We start from the raw sequence: 17,901 nt of genomic DNA on the forward strand, positions 1-17,901 counted from the left end.
TCCTTGTTGTAAGCCAACTTTGGGTGGAGGCTTGAAGATATCTTTTTTTTTGCTTTATTAATGAATATTTGTCAGTTTTGCCGATGGGGATGAAAACCTTCCAAAATGTCAGTTTCTTTCATTTTCTTCTTCTTTTTTTTTTTTTTTAGAAATGAAGCCTGCCTTGTTTTTAAGCTTGATAACTGTGCGTATTTGACATTATCCAGGGGCTTTTGAAAGGGTCTGGAGAGCAAGAGGTCAGGATTTTTCTCAAACTGTGGAGGACAACTAATCCTTTAATTGAAGTCAAAATACCCAAATGTGCCCGAAAACTCCTCAGGTTTGTGCTTAAGTAGATTATAAACCAGTAACACACACAGTGGAAGGGAGGGAGAATGCAAAACAGGAGGAAGATATTTCTGAATAATTGTAAAATCAAGGGGCAGCTCAGTTTAACCATTACGCCGTTCCATAAACATACCAAGGAGTGAGCGAGTTCAGACCGCTTTACAAGCACCGAGGACTTGTTCCCAAAGAACAACGGGGTTGCATGTGAGCTAGACCTTTGCTTTTAGTCAACAAATTCCTGCCAGATTAGGCAACAGGCCACTGTTTCTGCCCAGCACATCTTACATACCACAAAAAACATTCCCTGAGAAGCACCAACACATGACTCACCAGTTTGACCCAAACTGTAAAGAAGAACGAAGGAGTTATTCACAATTAATTAGAGATTTAATTAGGATTTAGACAGAATTTATTAGGAAGTTGCTGTGCGAATGCAACTACAGGGCATTATTTATGCATTAATAATGTTTGGTGGTTTGATGCCTCGTTCTGTACAAGCTATTAAATAAGCTGTATAATCAGCCTTATATTTTATTCAATGTTGGAATAATATGTCCATTAATTAATCATCTTGTTTCATTGCTTGAAAAGAGTTTGCATAGACAATAAATGCATTTTTAGTCGCATTAAAAGTTGTCCTTTAATCTTATCGGCATCATCTTTAATGTTAAATGCTTTTCTGTTTTTGTTGTTTTTATAGGGGAAAACTTCAACCTTGTGGCCAACTTTCTGAAGCGGCACTCGAGTCTCAGATGTGTTGTCAAGTGGGGTATGTGACCTAAATGATTTTAAAGACCCTGTAGCATTTTTAAAGAGTCAAAAATAGACATCTCAGTAGTTCATTTTCAGCCAAATTTCCCACAGAAAGAGGAAGTCATCTGTGGCCGGCATGTTGATCTTTCTCCCCTTCACTTGGTTTTTATGTCCTGTCCCTACCTGCTCAGGGTGTTGTTGCAAACAGGCAGCCATTAAGTGGTTCCCTTGAGAGGCTGCTAGAAGTGGGAGAGAGAAAAGCTGTGTGGCTGTCTATGGAGGGGAGTGAGAATCTATCTTCATGGCCCATCTACTGCCGATGACCCTTGGTCACCTTTTCATGGGACCAACATGGTTCTCTTCCTGTCAGTAAAGCTAATATCTGTTCCCTGGAGGCTGAGGTCCTGGATGTTGAGGCAGAGTGGACCTGCTGTAGCGCTTTATGTCAGCAGAATCGTTACACATCAAAATGTCCTGCTAGTGTTGCCGTATAAGTACACGAGGTATACTAGTCATGTTTCGTCACTATTGCCGGTCTTTGTTTAGATCCTGATTTTAACATGGACTTTTCTCATTTAAGATTTAAATTAGAGAGYCTTAGACTTTTAGTCTGTTTGTTCTATTAATGGATTTCTACCAATTAAACTCTGTTAAATTGTTTTGTACAAATATTTATTGTAACAAATCAGGGTGCACCATTAATCGGCATTAACATTGGTATCGGCCGATATTGGTCATTATTTAGAATATCGGTATCGGTCCGATAAGTAAAACTGGGGCGAAATTAGCGTCCAATATTGATTTCCCACTTTTTAGCTTTGAGTTTTTTGTTTTGGGAGGGGATATGGTTGATCGAGTGGTATCTGTTTGATCATGATACATAGGAATAACTGAAGTAGAGAGCCATGTCAGCGGTCTGGTCATTTATTCACGGTATTGAAAAAAGACACAAGTGTGTTTGAGCGGATATGTATAAAAATTGTGTATTATCAGTAAATATTGGTTATCGGCCATAATGGCAATAATTGTATCAGATATAATTATTGGATATATTGGATTTCATATCGGTGGATCCCTAGTAACACATATTAATTTTAACTAGTACAAATCTTACAAATAACTAAAAAGTTCCTTAATGAGTCACTTAATACTCAGTTTCATCAAAAACTGTTCTTGTCCTTGATGTAGAAACTAAATGAGTTGAAAGTTCTTGTAAAAGGGATTAAATTAGGAAAAAAAATATTATGATAGTGCAGGGGGTAGGTGTTTACACGGCAGCCACACTTCCACCAGTGACCAAAGGAAAATGTAAAGCATCTTTGAGCGTCTATAAAAGGTCTATATAAGATGACGGGGGACAAATTTAGAAATGCTCTCTGTCCGTCTCTCCATTACAGTTTCAGAAAGCTGTAACTTTCACATAGAAAGGCTAAAATACACCAAATTCGGTATGAGTCATCCATGTTGCATGCCCGACCATACCATGTGGTCATATGCTGACATCATCAAAGCCCCGCCCCCTGACAACAGGAAGTGATCTTTTTCTTCCTTGGATAGCTCCATCTCTGACGCTCTTGACCTAATCAGCAACAAATTGTGTCAGAACACAGTTAAGAACTTGATCTCACTTGCTTTCAAACACGAAGACATTTTAGTGAAAGGTGCGGTGATGGCGGTGCGGCGAAGTCGGACATCACACCGTTGACAAATGTTTGGCTCTAAATTTCACATATTTGAGCCAATCAGCAACTAATTCACTATGGTCGATCCTAATCCACCCCTCTACAGGAATGCAGTCCAATTTTTGAGGGGCGTGGCCTAATTTCTCCACAGCGCTCCCTAGAGTTATTTTAAAATCAGCCCCAAATCATGCTTTGACCTAGCCTGGCCCTTGCCTTTCTACACAGTTCCGCTCAGTTCTAGTTTCCCTTCACTGCTCCGTCTGGGATTTCTCCCATAGACAACGATTTCTTCAGGAGAATTTCATTCGTGCCAATCAGAACAGAACGTCAATTTTCTGCGCAGTGTCTGCTTGTAGTTTATTTCACCTGGGCCAATCAGAAAACAGAAGGCGGAGTTTTGAACGATGTTGATTTTCTGCGCAGTGTCTGCTAGTTATTTTAGCATACGGCAGTGGAGGAAGTGAATGAAGCCAGTCCATGTTGATAAGGCTTCCAAATTAAGATAAATTTGTCTGACACAGCAGCAGCTCTCATTTACAGTCGTCTCGTTCGGCTCAGTACTTTYCTCCTCTCAGTAGGGTTGTTTACAGTGCACGGATTTCCGGTTAGCTTCTTAGCTTAGCCTCCTTCACAGTGGAGCTGGCACGCATACGTCACGGCCAACTGAGCCAATCGTTTTAAACTTTAACAGAGACCACACCTCCAGCAAGAATCGCTTCTCTATAGCCGAGAGTCCAGACCCTCGTACGAAGCAAAGCGAAGGACAGGGTCTGGTTTTTAACAGGCTTGCTTTGACCCAGAACAAAGAAATTTGTTACACCTGTGTAATGTCTCAGGACCTGCAAAAGTCTCTTGGAGTCATGGTCCAAACCCCACGGGAAGTCTTTAAAACAACACATAAAATAATTTACCAGAGCTGCTTTTACTTTTATTGGAGTTATATTTGACCAGTAGGATCAGTACTTTAACTCAGGTAAGGAAACTGAGTACTTTGTCCACCACTCATAATAGGTTTTAATGTTAAATGTAAATAATCCCAAAGGATGTTTAAGTGGTGTAGGTCCAGTAAGCCCCAGTCCGCAAAATGTCAACTTCATCATCAAAAATCTTAGTGAGGAATGGTTATTGTGAGCATCGTTAAAATGCCCTATGACAGGATAATCAAATGATTCCCCAAACCCATCGTTAAAGTAAGATTTTCAACATTTCTCTGCTGTTTATTTAGCTCAGAATGTTCAGCAGTTTTTACATTTAAACTGCTGTTTTGTTTGTGGTCCGATGAAAGGTTAATACTTGGTGTTTGTGTTAATTCCAACATCAACCAATGTTATTTTTGCCTGGATTTGACTTATAATTCGAGGTAAGCCCATGTTATTAACCAGGAAATTCTGCGTTGTTTCTCTGCCCGTTTTCAGATTTGCGTTTGTTTCCCGAACGATACGTCGTGTGTGTGAGCTGTCCAGAAGATGCCTTAGCAAATCACAGAAACCCAAGCCTGGCTGCGGTAAGTGCTGTTTATACTCCTCTATTTCCTCTTCCAGTCGCTTGGCTAAAACACCAGCATTGGTCTGTGTGATGTTATGAAGATACGTTGCCAAACTGTGCTCTCGTTCATGTGTACGGGTCGTCTTTACAAGTGGGTGGAGGTTGAACCAGGGCTTGTTGTAGACCACAAAAACAGAATGAGAAGAGGCTGGAAGTGTGTGAAGTAGTGGTTCAGATCTGCTAAATCTCTCTCTTGTTTTTGTTTTTGACATTTTTAAGCATCTACCTACACAGTTCTTGTTTGTCAAGCTCAAACTTTGGCAATCGTCAAAGTCTGAGCTCTAAAAATTTCACAATTTATTGTGACAACATTTTTTTCTCTTTAATATATACTTATATTAGCATTAAAGCCAGCATGAAAAATGTAATCAAATCAAGGCATAGAATTTCTTGAAAGAATGCATATCACCCACTGCCTTTCATTCCAGATTTTTAGCCTTCTTTGGTCAGATCTTGGAAATAACATTATAAGAAATTGCACACATTATTGACATACTGTATCTCACGCAATTGGTTCATCCGTCCCTTAGAATATATTTTGGGAATGACTCTTAGCTACAACCCCACCAAATTGTAGCTCAATATCTGTAAAATTGATGGAGTTGTACTCATTTTGATCAGCTGTGGCAACCAGCTTCAATCAAAATGATTGTAAGATACAGTGATTACAGAGTTTCGTTAAAATACGTTCAATAGTTCTTGAGATATTTTTCTACCAGACTCAGGATTACCTTTTTTTCATGGTGGCAGAAACTGATATAACAGATAAAGCAAAACAAATATAAAGACATCTGCAGAAACCTATTTTACATAGTTTGGGTTTTAAGAGCAATCAAATTCACAAAGCTGTGGGAAATTTGCTGGTAAGTATTATTGGTCATTTTGTGCAGTTGTGTTATAAATCGCTATTCTTTGTCAAAATGTTAATTTGGTACCAGAATCCCACGAGTAATTTGAGAGATGGTGGTGAAGCATTTCACCTTGGCAGTCGCATCAAGCAGAGACATCTTTCCCATCACGTCTCCTGATAATTGGCCTGCTGTATTTTTTTTCTTTTTCTATTAGGTTTTTCTTTTTTAATATCCCTGCATTTTCCACAGTTGGGCTTCCAATGAAAGCAGTGATTGTTAATATTTTTTGTCGAGCAACATCAGTGAAAAGTTCAGATTGTGTAACCAATTTTCCAGTTCAAGGAGGCATTGCTGTCTGTTGCGTTTCTCCGCTCAGGATGTGGTTCTCCAGGCTTATACAGAACAAGCAGAGGGAATTTTGGAGGGTGGGAGTCTTGTGGTGGGGTTCTCACTCGCTCAAACCCGAAGCCTGGTTTGTGAGGGAAAGATACCAGACAGAGTGGCTGAAGGGTTTTCACATGACAAAAAGGATAATTAGTAACCTTCCTCGCTCGCTTCTTTTGTGAGCCTGAGATGCTTTTTTCCCCTTCTCTTTAATGTTACCAAAAAAATACATAAACATGAGTAAAAACATCAGCTGTAACCCAGTGTTGATGTTAAGTATAATATTGCTGCTGTCTAAAAAATATTGTGGTCTTCGGTGAGCTTTGTCGGAGCTAAACGCATGCTTTTGTAGGACTCTTTTATCCCCAAACTTAACTGTAGGAGCATGAGAGCTGAGAGAAAAACTAAGCCACATTTCCATGTGTTTAGAGAAGTTTCAGGTTTGTTAAGATTCAGCTTGTGTGACTTTCTAAGGAAAAATCTGTAACCACAGTGGAAAAAATTAACAAATGAGAACCATTTCATAAGGTCAGTGGGTTATTTTGTAAGGGACTTAAGGTAACATCTTAGCGCGCCTTTAAATTTGACACATCGCTCCCACACTTGAGCATACCATTTGTAAGATGTTTACGCTTCACGCCTACACTGTTGTGGAAACCAAGCATTTTTCAGCAGTCCTGTCAAGCCTGTGCAGCTTACTCTGTTTATCCCCTCATTTTGCACAGGAACTTCCTGTATATATTTATTGGGATATTAAGGGATTCTTGTTAAAAGGGAGAAATTTTCCCCGAAATACAGCAAAAATAATTATGGCCCACTAGTCTCATGCTTGGCAATAAGCTGTGCAAACAGTCAAAGGAACATTCCATTGTTTTACCAAAACAAACAACTCAATGGTGTGTTGCTAATACCAATTGAATAGTTTATTGAGGTTTCAGATTAAATAGAACTTAACTTTCTATAAGAACTATAAATAGAAACAATGTTTCTGGCCTTGTCTTGAGCCTTTAAACACCTCTTGGGGCTTCAGTGTGAGGTGCTTCATTTGTTTGTGTCTTGGTCCCCCCTTCCAATGATTCATTGTCTTTTGCCTGAATAAGACTCAGCTACCCACCAGACACTTCGGTTTGGGTTAGATCCTGGTTTGAGTGCATAATGACAACAAGAAGCATGTGGAGSTTTGGTGCGAGTCGCAGTGTGCCAGTGGCTCACTCTTGCAGTGGGCCAAGTAAGCTAATGCAATACTCTTGACGTGTTGCTGCTACACATCCCATCCCGCTGCTACTCTCAAGCTGCAACGCCCAGTCTACGCTCTCCATGAACCAGTAAATACCGACCCCGCCCAACTGTTCTCCAGTCGCCTTTCAGTCACAAAATAAGTAAGATGATCAGATATTTGGAGGAAGAAGAAAGAAGAGTGGATGCTCTCATAGCAAAATTTATCTGACCCAGTTCTGGCCCACACAGTGCACCAATGCTTGGCCCAGATACCATAAAGGATAATGGTCCTTTGGTGGACCAGATGTGGTTTGCTAGAAGTGGTCCACGCCTGGGCCAGTGCCACTTAAACCAAACCACAAATGGACCAGTTGTGGAATTCCATATCAAAAACAGTGCCATCATTGCCAGACCTGGCAACCACTTGCCATGCCAGCAGTCAGCCAGCTTGACACCAGATCTGGCCCACATGTGTCTGCTATGTGGGTGTGGTCAAAGAGAAAGCTCCTTCATGCTGATGAATAACATTTCCTCCTCATAGTGGCCCAATGGTAGTGGCCCTGAATCCTTGTAAATACAGTATTTTTTTCTTTACTCATAGTAACAAAGTTATGGAAACACCTAAGCACAGGCATGCCACTTGTGTCGGTAGCATCATGCTAATGTGTAATTGTCTTCATGGATGTAGCTGCATCCTGACATGGCTCAGGTGAGTCGGGTGGCAAGGCTCAGTGTGTGGTGCAATACTTGTCATGGTAATATCATCATGGTGATGTAAAATGGTAAATGGACTATACTTGTATAGCACCTTTTTACCCAACCAGGATACTCAAAGCGCTTCACACTACAATCTGTGTCCTCATTTACCCATTCACACAGCACTCTACCAGATCTCCTACAAAGCTAACATGTACAATCAACAATGGAGACTAACCAGTGCCAATCATTCATACCCTGGCGGGACACACATCAGAGGCATTGGGGTGAAGTATCTTGCCCAAGGACACAACAACTAAGACAGATGGACGGGCGATCAAACCGGTGACCTTCCGGTTCCAGGACGACTCCCCTAACTAATGTATAGAGAATGGTGACGTATAGGAGAGCGCCTCGAGCACAGTCAGTTGCAGGAATAAACCTGAATACTAAGAGTATAGAAATGCATATAGGCTGTGTCCAGGGACTGCRTCCTCCGAAGGCTGAATTTTTCAGCCGTTTATGCCACAGCACCGCGCYGGAGGCTGTCCAAATTGAAAGACTCCTCCAATGCCGCCGACAAATGTGTCCTCTTTCCCCGATTTGAGGGACGGGTCCAATGGATCCTACTTTATATCCCATAATACATTGTGGACCAACTGGAGATTTTTTTTTCTGCCCATAATGGCTTACGAAGCGAGAGAAAGGAGTACAGTTTTAAATAAAAATTTGGTGKTATAAAAATTAAAAGTTTCAAGTGGTTGTATTGTTAATGCTTTTGTCATTATAGACATGTTTTTAATATTATTCTTGTCAGAAATCAAACGAGCTGGTAGAGAGAAATAAACGTACACCTATGGTGGGTCCCTCAGTTCTTCAAATACTGCCTTTTAAGCTAATTTTGTTGTTTWATTATATTTATAATATTAATATATTGATATTTAGCTAATTTTGATTTATTTTTGCCTCTGTTTTGTTATTGTCATGATTGCTAGGGGATAGGACATAAGCCGGAGTAAGAGTTGGAATAAAGCACAAGTCTAGACCATTCAAATTCCAAACTTTTTTTCGGTCTTCACGGTCGACCAAGGACCCTGCCCATAAATACCAGGTAGGCCGGGTTCTTCAAAGGACCCAGCCCCTGAATTTCGACACAGCCATATTAATATTTCCCTACTTTTTGCATCCTGTGTACTGCAACACTTTGTAGTACATTTATCAGTAGAGTACATGAATAATTACCTTTTGTTTTGTGTACAATATGAACGAACAGGCAACTCTGGAAAATGTCTGAATCTGTTACTCTGGACACGATCAGCAGGTTGGATGCAACCACTCTTATTTAATAGTTTAAAACAAATGGGTGGAGTGTGTCAGGCGCCGCTAAACGATCCAACAAGTACTTTAGTTTCAGAATACTGTTTTCTTTAATGTTTGGATTGTTTTGTCTGGAGTTTACACTTTTGACATCTGTATTAGCCAGAAGCTCTGTCTGTTATGACTCAGAAACACTGAAGCAACTTTGGCTCTGCAGAGGTAGAGGCTCTTTATTTTCCTCGAGACGGTGGGAACCAAACAAAGGGTTTTGTGCGTTACACAATTTCATTGTTTTTCATGACATTGGAAGATTGAAGCCCTGTATCTCGTGAGTCAGAACCCGCAGCGAGAAGGGCAGCTTGGGAAGGAAAGAGCTAGTGTTTGGGATTGTCGCCGTTGTTTTCTAGTCAGGCAGAGAGTGGGCAGCTGAGGTGAGTGGCGTGCTGTGCCGCAGAAGTTTGGATCAAAGGGAACGCAGATGTGTTTCCAGTGCCCCCCCTCCTCTTGTGAGCTCTGGATGAGCCTGTGTGTTTACTCATGACCTCAGCACGCCTCAGTTCTTCACAGCTCAAAAGCTAGCTGCAGTCTTTTTCCCAAACCTTCAGCGTCTGTTGTCCTCGTCCTCCTCCGATCAAATACACCATCTCTTACAGTACACAAGAGCACACAGGAGCACACAATCGCACGTCTTCTTTTCATCCGGTCTTAAGCTGTTTTCACTGATTTTCACAAAGTAAGTTCAAACAGTTAACAGCTTGTCTTAATCCCCTCACATGGGTGGATCCAAAGACCTTTGTCTATGTTTGGGGATAAGAACCTGTCCTCTATTTTAAACAAGTATGTGCCCATGCATGTTTGTTGACTTTGTTGCAAGGAAGATGTGGTGAATTCAGACAAACAAGGGCTTGCTTTCTTTGTAGGCGCAGGGGTGGGTGCAGGATGATTGGTAGAATCTGCAGACTGCATTCACGAGCATCTCCGCAGGAGGTATTTCTGTTTTGGAAAAGTTGTTGTTTTTGTTTCTCTGTGCCAGTTTGAAGATTTTGTAAACTCGGGTTTCTTGCGGCAGGAACCAGCTCAATATTTGGAAGTGGAATTGGTTTGAGGTGACTCGGGCATTTCATGCTGACATGAGTTATTACCTCTTGAACGATGGGTTGGTTTTGATTTATGGGATGACATCTTAACTGGTTTTGTTTGTGTTTTGGTGAGCTATAAAGAGTTTGGAGTGATCCAAAAACAATTAATCTGTCTTTCAGATCAGAAGCGAGGGAAGCTTCCCATAAAGACACGTTTTCTGATTTATTGTGGATTTGTATTTGTTGATTTCAGGTTTTCAGTTTTTGGTGGGAAAAGCAAACTTTTGAAAGTCTTTGAACATTTTAACTAAAAATACAAAGAATTTATTTCGAATGCACGGATCAAATGGCTTTAAATACCAGTGCTGGTATTTCAGAAGCAGTGGAGTGTTTTAGATCAGTCAGAGTCCATTTTTTTGAATTACTGCATTGCTTCAAGTGCTGTAGCATCAGAAGAAGATAAAGAATGTGATCCTCCTGTCTGTACTCCTGCCTTATCTGAGGTGACAGAGGAGAAACTGGTATTTTATGGAGTCTCGAGCTGGTTATCTGTTTGAAGTTACTTCCAGGAGCCATTTAGAGTTGGGGCAAGCTTTAAACCAAATGATTCATTTCTCTACACTCCTTACCTTTTTGGTAGTTTATCTCAATGAACTGACACMCAGATGTGCAGTGGGTTATATCTCACTGGTCTGCAACTGCTGGCGATGTACCTCTCTGTGAAGAAATTACAGTATGACATCTATGTGACCTTCTTGCAAACGACAGAGGGCCAGTGGTCCTCAGCTGTAGCAGCACCGAGGAGTTGGAGCTGGACCAGAACAGGACCTCGAGCAGCTCAATTCCTTCTGTGTGTTATTTTGTTTAAAATTATATATTTTTGTCTGAAACCAGTTTTAAAAAGAGCTCAAAGAACAGCTGGTTTGATCCAGGTCCCAAGGATGAACGTGAGCGTGCAGCTGGTTGCGTCTTTTTTCCCCCGTTCACCGTTAACAAAAAAAAAAAGGATCTACGTCACTCAACTTAACACTGATGTTGAATGGAAAAAACACTATCCAGTAGAGATGCTCAATATTGACTTTTTGCCAATATTCGATATGCYGATATTGTTCAACATTTAATTTCCAATTCCGATATTGCAAACTGATATTAAGGTGACATCGCATATCTCCTGTGAGGAACATTATGCCTGCTTTTTGATACCACACTGGATGCATTCCATAGGTAAACTGTAGCTGCGTTTCCATTGACCATGAAAATGCGCAAATTAAAATTTCGAAAAATAAATTTGCTCAATGGAAACACGTCAATTTTGAAAAAAAAAATTTTTTTCCAACAAAAGGTTTTTGCGCTAGGATGAGGTGTTTTTTCGGCCGTATCAAAATTGGTGTGTTACGCAAAACTGCAATGGAAACACTTTTCTCGCATCACGGAAGTCACGTGATCAACAACCGTCTGTTTCTACAGGCGAAAAAGATGACGACAAAGAAGACAACAGGAAGTAGAAGTAGTAGGAATATCACAGAAGTAGTAAAAGAAAGTAGTAAACTCACCGACTACATTTTCCCAAAAACACTGCATACGTAGCCCGCTCCCAAGTATAAGGGGCTTATCACTCGAAAGCTTCGATAAGACGCCGACATCTCCTCTGGTGATGAGCGCTAGTGTCACGGTAGCAATTATGCAAGTGTTTACATCCATTGCCGCCATGTTTGTAGTGACTTATCGCTAGAAMAAGCATATTCACGCGTGGCTTTAATAGCATTTCTTACTTAATGGAAACACCGCAATTGCGAAACTGTTTTTCCCGACATTAAAAGAATATCAACAAAGTTTTGCGCACATTTGCTGTGGAAACGCAGCTACTGTCTGTACAAAAATAAAAGCCATTTAACTGAAGTTAGGGAAAAAGTGCCATATTTATTTGTAACATTTTGTCTCAAACAATGGTTTGGACCATGCTCTCCCTGAGATAATCCAGTTTGATGATGTCATCAATTGCACACCGGTGAACGTCTCTGGACCACAAGCATTTATTAACACATTTTGGTCAAATCCAGGTGTTAATTTATCGGGCTTTTGCTATCAGAAGAAAAACCGATACCGATATGTAGAGGTTTTTACATTTTTATGCTAATATCAGACCGATAATATCTGTAGGCCGATAGTATCGGACATCCCTACTATCCAGCCATTGTTGTTGTAGTTTATATACTTTATATGAACTGTGGGAGGGCAGAGGGAGGATTTATGATAATTTAATGGCCCACCGCGTCTTCGGCCAGTTTATAATCGGTCTGGAAAAGAYGCGCTGAAATTGCGCAATCAGCAACCCACTGTCTCACGTCTTATTAAAGTATAATCCAGGCTTTAAAGACCCACATCCCCTAGAGCTCAGACCCCGGTCCCAAAAATGCAACATAGCAGCTTCTGTAAACCGGATCCTGCTGGCTACAGTTCTCAACAATGAAAGAAGGCTGGGGATGCCTGGTCCATAGCATAACGGTCTTCTTATTCCAGATATGTTCCAGRTGCCAGCGACATGAGAGCAAGTCCCCATGGTTCAGGTGAGAAAATAGAGAGGAACATTTTCAAAACACTCGCAAAAGCCGTTTGCATTCTGCTGTTGCAGACGAGTGAGCTGCACGCTTCAGTGGCGCTGCTGGTCCACTTTACGAGGAACGTTCTGTAACTGTGTGTTGAAGCAAACAGACCACATCTTGGGTGCAGAGTTGAGTCCTCTTTGCTTGGGTTAAAGTGATGGTGATGATTTACCACTGAACTTTCTCCACTTCCAACACTCGTGATAAATGCAATCTTGCACAGAAGGTTCAACACGCCGAAGTCCCGATGAAGATAGAAATATAGAATTCCTGTGGTTCGTTTTGGAACAGGCAACCTGCGTGTTTCCCCCCCTGAAGCTCCTCGTTACTCTGCCTGGAAAAACACATAAAAAAACAAAAGGGACAATCTGAGTTTAAGACACAAAACTGTTTTTAGTGTGTGAAAACTAGCAACCAAAGGTGGAGATTGCTACAAACAAGCCCGGACTAACATCATATTTCTGGTTTCAGTCATTAAGTAAATTGAGTTTTTTTTTTGCTCCAATTGCTGTGAATGATTGACACCAGCAGTTAAGAGAGGTGGGGCCAGCTTCAAATGTCAGAGAGGCTGTTAACCCTTAACATTATTATCGCCCGGCGGCCAAGGTGGATCAATAATGTTTTGCTCAGGTGTGTGGGTGTGAGTGTGTGTGTGTGTGTGTGTGTGTGTCTTCGTTTGTACCGTCAGCAAAATCTACAACTGATTAACTTCTGCAGTTGACCTGATTTAAAGTAGCCACAACAGAAGAGTTGCTCTGAGTTGGCCAGTTTTACGGATATTGAGCTAAAATTCAGTGTGGTAGTAACTGAGATTGATGCTCAGTTTGTACACTGACAGCACCAGATTTGTGTTTAAATCTTCGCCATTAACTATTGGAATTAACTCTGTTTGTTGGGGAAATGTTATGGAACGGTTGCATAATTGCACAAACAAATTAAAAAAGTGGTTTCTGGGATWTTTTTGTTTTGTTTTTCTGTCTAGAATGTTTTCCATTGGTTTTACAAATGAAAGAATTGCAAACTTAAACTAGAAATTGAATGGTCATTAAAACAGGTTATTTGCATATTTTTTGTTTGAAGCTACAATATCTTTTCAGCACTAATGGTAATCAGTAAACACACCATTTCTTTTTTAAATCTTTCTTCTTCTTCTTGTGTTTCTGAACTTCCTGTCTTCATGCCTCTTCCTTTCCATGACTCGGTTCTTTCACTCTCTTGTTCTTTTGAAGCCATGCCGACAGGAACAGAAAGTTTCTAAACTTTCCCACCGACCCTCYCTCTGGCCTCCTTGTTGATTTTTCTTTCAAGATCATTTTCAAACAGAATTTATCCATATTAAACAGACATCAAGGCATTACAATGCAAATGGTGGCAGCCACATTTTATCTTGTTTTGTTTTGTTTGGTTTGTTTCTTGCCGTCGTCGGGGTCGGTGTGCGACTGTGTAGGCGGATGTGAGTCTGTGTGTCGTGGTTGTAAGTCCAGCTGTAGCTCTGGCTGTGAGTGAGTGTAAAGGCTGAAGCTCTGCCCACACTGTAGCACGACTCCACAGSGATACAAAGAGCAGCTTGTGGAGAACTTCCTGTTCGAGGATTCCTACAGTTGTGGGCAAACTGCAGAGACGATTGAGGTCAGGCAAAATGACTCAGGGAGGTGCTTCTGCTTTTATTGTGCTCCCCTTTTAAACACTCCTCTTTCATGTTCATTTTGTTTCTACTTTGTCTTTTGCTTAAAGGGAACATCCTGCAAAACCCACTTTTTTACTTGTTAACAGCATTTTATTGTGAACTTGGAGTTTTAATTTAGTCTCTCCTGGTGCTGTGTAGATATCTTTATGTTCTCTTTCAGTTTTATCTGTTTTCAATGAGGTTTTCTGAATTATTATGTCACAGAATTTGCAACAGAATAAGGTCTGAACTTACCAGTTTGGTGGTCTTTATTCTCCTCTGTCTCTGGCTCCAACATGTCAGCCTGGATGGACAAGTCTTCCCTTGTTGACATCTTTTAATTCATTTTAAAATAAAACATTTCTGCGCTGCTATATAGTCATAAACCCCTCTATCAAACTGAAACAGACTGGTCTGGAGACAGCATCAAAAGGGATGAAAGAGGGGTTTGTGGAGTTACAATATGGAGAAGGTTTACAACGATACAGAGAATTTGTGATTCTGTTAGATTCAATATTTTAGTCTCACCGTTCAATATTTTTTTCTGTACAAAAAAAGAGAAATGTCCGTGCGCTTCTTAACTTGTAATTTATTGAATTAATCATGAACATTTGTTTAACCTCAAAAGTCCAGTGTTTAAGTTAAATGCAAGTTTCTCAGTGGATCTGCGCTCGACTATGCAGCCTAGGTGAAGTAGTCGAACACAGATCCTCTGATCCTTCAACACAGAGCATCTTCAGAGGACAAGTTGATAAAATAAAATTTAAAAAAATCTGTATTGTATGGTGTGCATTGATTGAACGATTAGATACAGTTGTATGTATTGTTGCACCACTAATTCAGACCAAAGCATTACAGTTCCAACTGAAKGATTTAAATATGAAAAATAAGGATTTAAAAGCATCATATGTCTTCTTTAAAGCTTGTATCAGACCAGGCTGCAAATAGACTTTAAATATTCAGAAATCAATGCCYAATATTTTCATATTTTCTTGCATTTTTGACTCGGCGACTAGTGAGATGCTAACTGTAAGACCCTGTCACTGGCTTARTTCTAGGGCTGACATTATACGCGTTTCCTATTAGTTGAAAATGATATTTAATGATTAGTTTTTTTCTTTACTTATTAGAAATAAGAACCAGGAGAACAAAGCCAAACTGATGATTTGACATTTCCTCTTTTAGCCACAATTTCCTCTCGAGCTGTTGCCTCATTTTCTCCTTTCACTTGATATTGTTCTGTTTGATTTTGAGGTGAAACATGAAACCACTGCATGTTACTCAGCAGGTTGTTGAGTTTACCAAAGWGTGAGTCAGATGATGGGCCATTAGAGATCGAGCGGGTAAAGCCTTTTCTACATCCCCCAGAATGCCGTGCGGTTCTGGGTTAGAGTTCAGTGAAACTATCAACACTTTATAACGATATAGTTATTGTTTTATCGCCCAGCTCTACTTTCTTCCCTCCATCACAGATCAGACTTCAGCTCCCCCTCACAGTTTGGGACCATTACTGTTTTCCTCTTGTGTTTCATCTCATTTATTGTAATTAATATGAAAATGTCACTTAATGATTTTTCTTTCTCTCCTAACAACTGCCAGAGCCGACCACATTGGCTTTCCCCATCCTAAAGCACACATTGATCATTTTACAAAGCAGTTTATAGGATGGCAAGGATCTGAAAAATGGCTGATATTAAATAAACAAAGTGGTCACAGTGTTGAGTTTTCCAAGATGAAACTTCGCTGCGGTTTTATTTTCTCATTGCAAGGGTCCTTTCGAGTTTTGTGTCACATAAGGGGCAAGAGTCTATGAAATACATTTTTATCTGTTCCAACACTTCGGTCCGGAGGGCAGAAATACAAATACCATAAGGTGAGTCGCAGTGATGAAGAGAAATCCTTTGAAATGTTTGAACTCTTGATGTTTTGCGTCAGAACAGTCGTAAGTTTTATTTGACACTTTTCTGTCAAACATCTAAATCTTGAGCAGATGTTTATATTAAAGCATTGTAATTACAAAGCGTGCCTCTACTTTAAAAAAACTTACAATAAATTGTCTGAATTTCTAAGTTCTGCTCTTTTCGGTCAGCCAAAGGAAACAGACCTGTGGCCTGTCGAGGGCACAAGTTGCTAAAATCCAATACTCACCTTTCTTGTTCTGCCTCAGAGGTTTTTAACTCAGTTTGTGGATTTATTGAATCTTCATTTCATTGTAAATTATGCTCATTTAATATCTGTTTAAGAGTTTCACTGGAACAAAGCAGGGCTGCCACGATTAGCCGACTAGTCACGATTATTGTCGACTATTAAAATCGTCGACTAATTTAATATTTGATTCGTCGTTTTTTTTCTAACTTTGTTTTTCTCTCCAAACTGCTGCAGCACCTTCTACTGCGACGTCTGCCTTTCTGTCCTTGACACACAAGTAGAGTGGTATTTAGGGCTGCCGCAAATGATTAGTTTTACAGTCGATTAATCGGTGATTAGTCGACTATAAAAAAGTACAAAGTTAGAAAAAAATGACTCGTCGACTATTAAATTAGTCGTTAATGATTTTAATAGTTGACATAATCGTGACTAGTCGACTAATCGTGGCAGCCCTAAACTTGATCAGTTTATATAAATCCATCTTCTAGAAAAATCCCACATATTTTTGTTTTTCTGTTTTTCCTTCTGTTTTCTGCTGGAGTCATTTTTATCGGCTGTTTTAACTTGTCAGAACTGTGTTCGGTGTTCCGCCTCAGGCAGAAAGTGTCACCTGGACTGTAGACGTGGTGAACGTTCACACAACTAAAAGAAACTAATTTGTTTTTGAGGACTTCAGTTACCTCATTTGGGAAGTGCAGATTCTTGGAACAAATAGGGGAGTTGAAAGAGGAAATTTGTGTAAACCTTAATTATCCTCATCACCTGCTTGTGTCTTATACTGTTTTTAACCTTTTCATTATATTCATGGTTTTAATTGTATGTTTTTTTTCCCAATTTGTGAAGCACTTTGGTCAAAACTATTGTTTTTAAAAGTGCTATATAAATAAATAAATTGATTGATTGATTGATTGACCTGCCACCAGAAGKTAAATAATAGACAATGTTGTCAGTTTTTACCTTAAAATAAAATAAAAAACACAATAAACTTTAATGAAAGTCTAATAAAGTAATGGTTGCATCCAGAACCGATCAATGAGTGGAGTCAGCTTGATTGAAAACGGCCATCATATAAGATACTGTAGATAAATATAAGATAAATATGGATTTCTTGAAAATGCATGCCAACACTTTTTTTTTTAACCATTGTTTCATCATTTGCATAATTTATGTATTGTGCAGTCTATTTTCCCTGATGCCTGGAAGTTTGYTMARATTACTCCCATTTTTAAATCTGGTGATCCAACAGAAGTTTCAAACTATCGGCCAATTTCTGTTCTTCCTATTTTTTCTAAGTTACTTGAAAAAACATTATTTAATCAACTACTTCAGCATCTAGAAGCTAATAATATGCTAAGCAATAGCCAACATGGTTTTCGCACGTCAAGGTCAACCATGTCTGTATTAATTTTATTCACTGAACAAATACGCGCTGCTTTGAACAAAGGTCATGTAACTGGTGCTGTATATATTGATTTTCATAAAGCRTTTGACACAGTTGATCATTATACTCTCTTACAAAAGTTGATTTCTTTTCAACTTCCATCATCTGCAAAACAAATGTCCTCTTATTTGACTGATAGGTGTCAGGTTGTGAAACATGGAAGCTCTGTGTCCGGGTCTCTGCCCTGTTCC

At 39.8% G+C, this 17,901-nt stretch overlaps 1 protein-coding gene across 2 annotated transcripts in view; it reads left to right on the forward strand.

The window, feature by feature from the left end:
• Positions 1–17,901, forward strand: part of slx4ip (SLX4 interacting protein) — a 53,197-nt gene that overhangs the window by 31,803 nt on the left and 3,493 nt on the right. For both annotated transcript variants that reach the window (XM_014005952.1, XM_014005951.1), the window contains exons 5-6: positions 1,028–1,096; positions 4,178–4,266. In XM_014005952.1, coding sequence (XP_013861406.1) covers positions 1,028–1,096; positions 4,178–4,266 — 158 coding nt within the window. The remainder of the gene's footprint in view (positions 1–1,027; positions 1,097–4,177; positions 4,267–17,901) is intronic.

The sequence above is a fragment of the Austrofundulus limnaeus genome, unplaced genomic scaffold, assembly GCF_001266775.1.
Source record: "Austrofundulus limnaeus strain Quisiro unplaced genomic scaffold, Austrofundulus_limnaeus-1.0 Scaffold33, whole genome shotgun sequence".
In the NCBI taxonomy this organism is placed as follows: Eukaryota; Metazoa; Chordata; class Actinopteri; order Cyprinodontiformes; family Rivulidae; genus Austrofundulus; species Austrofundulus limnaeus.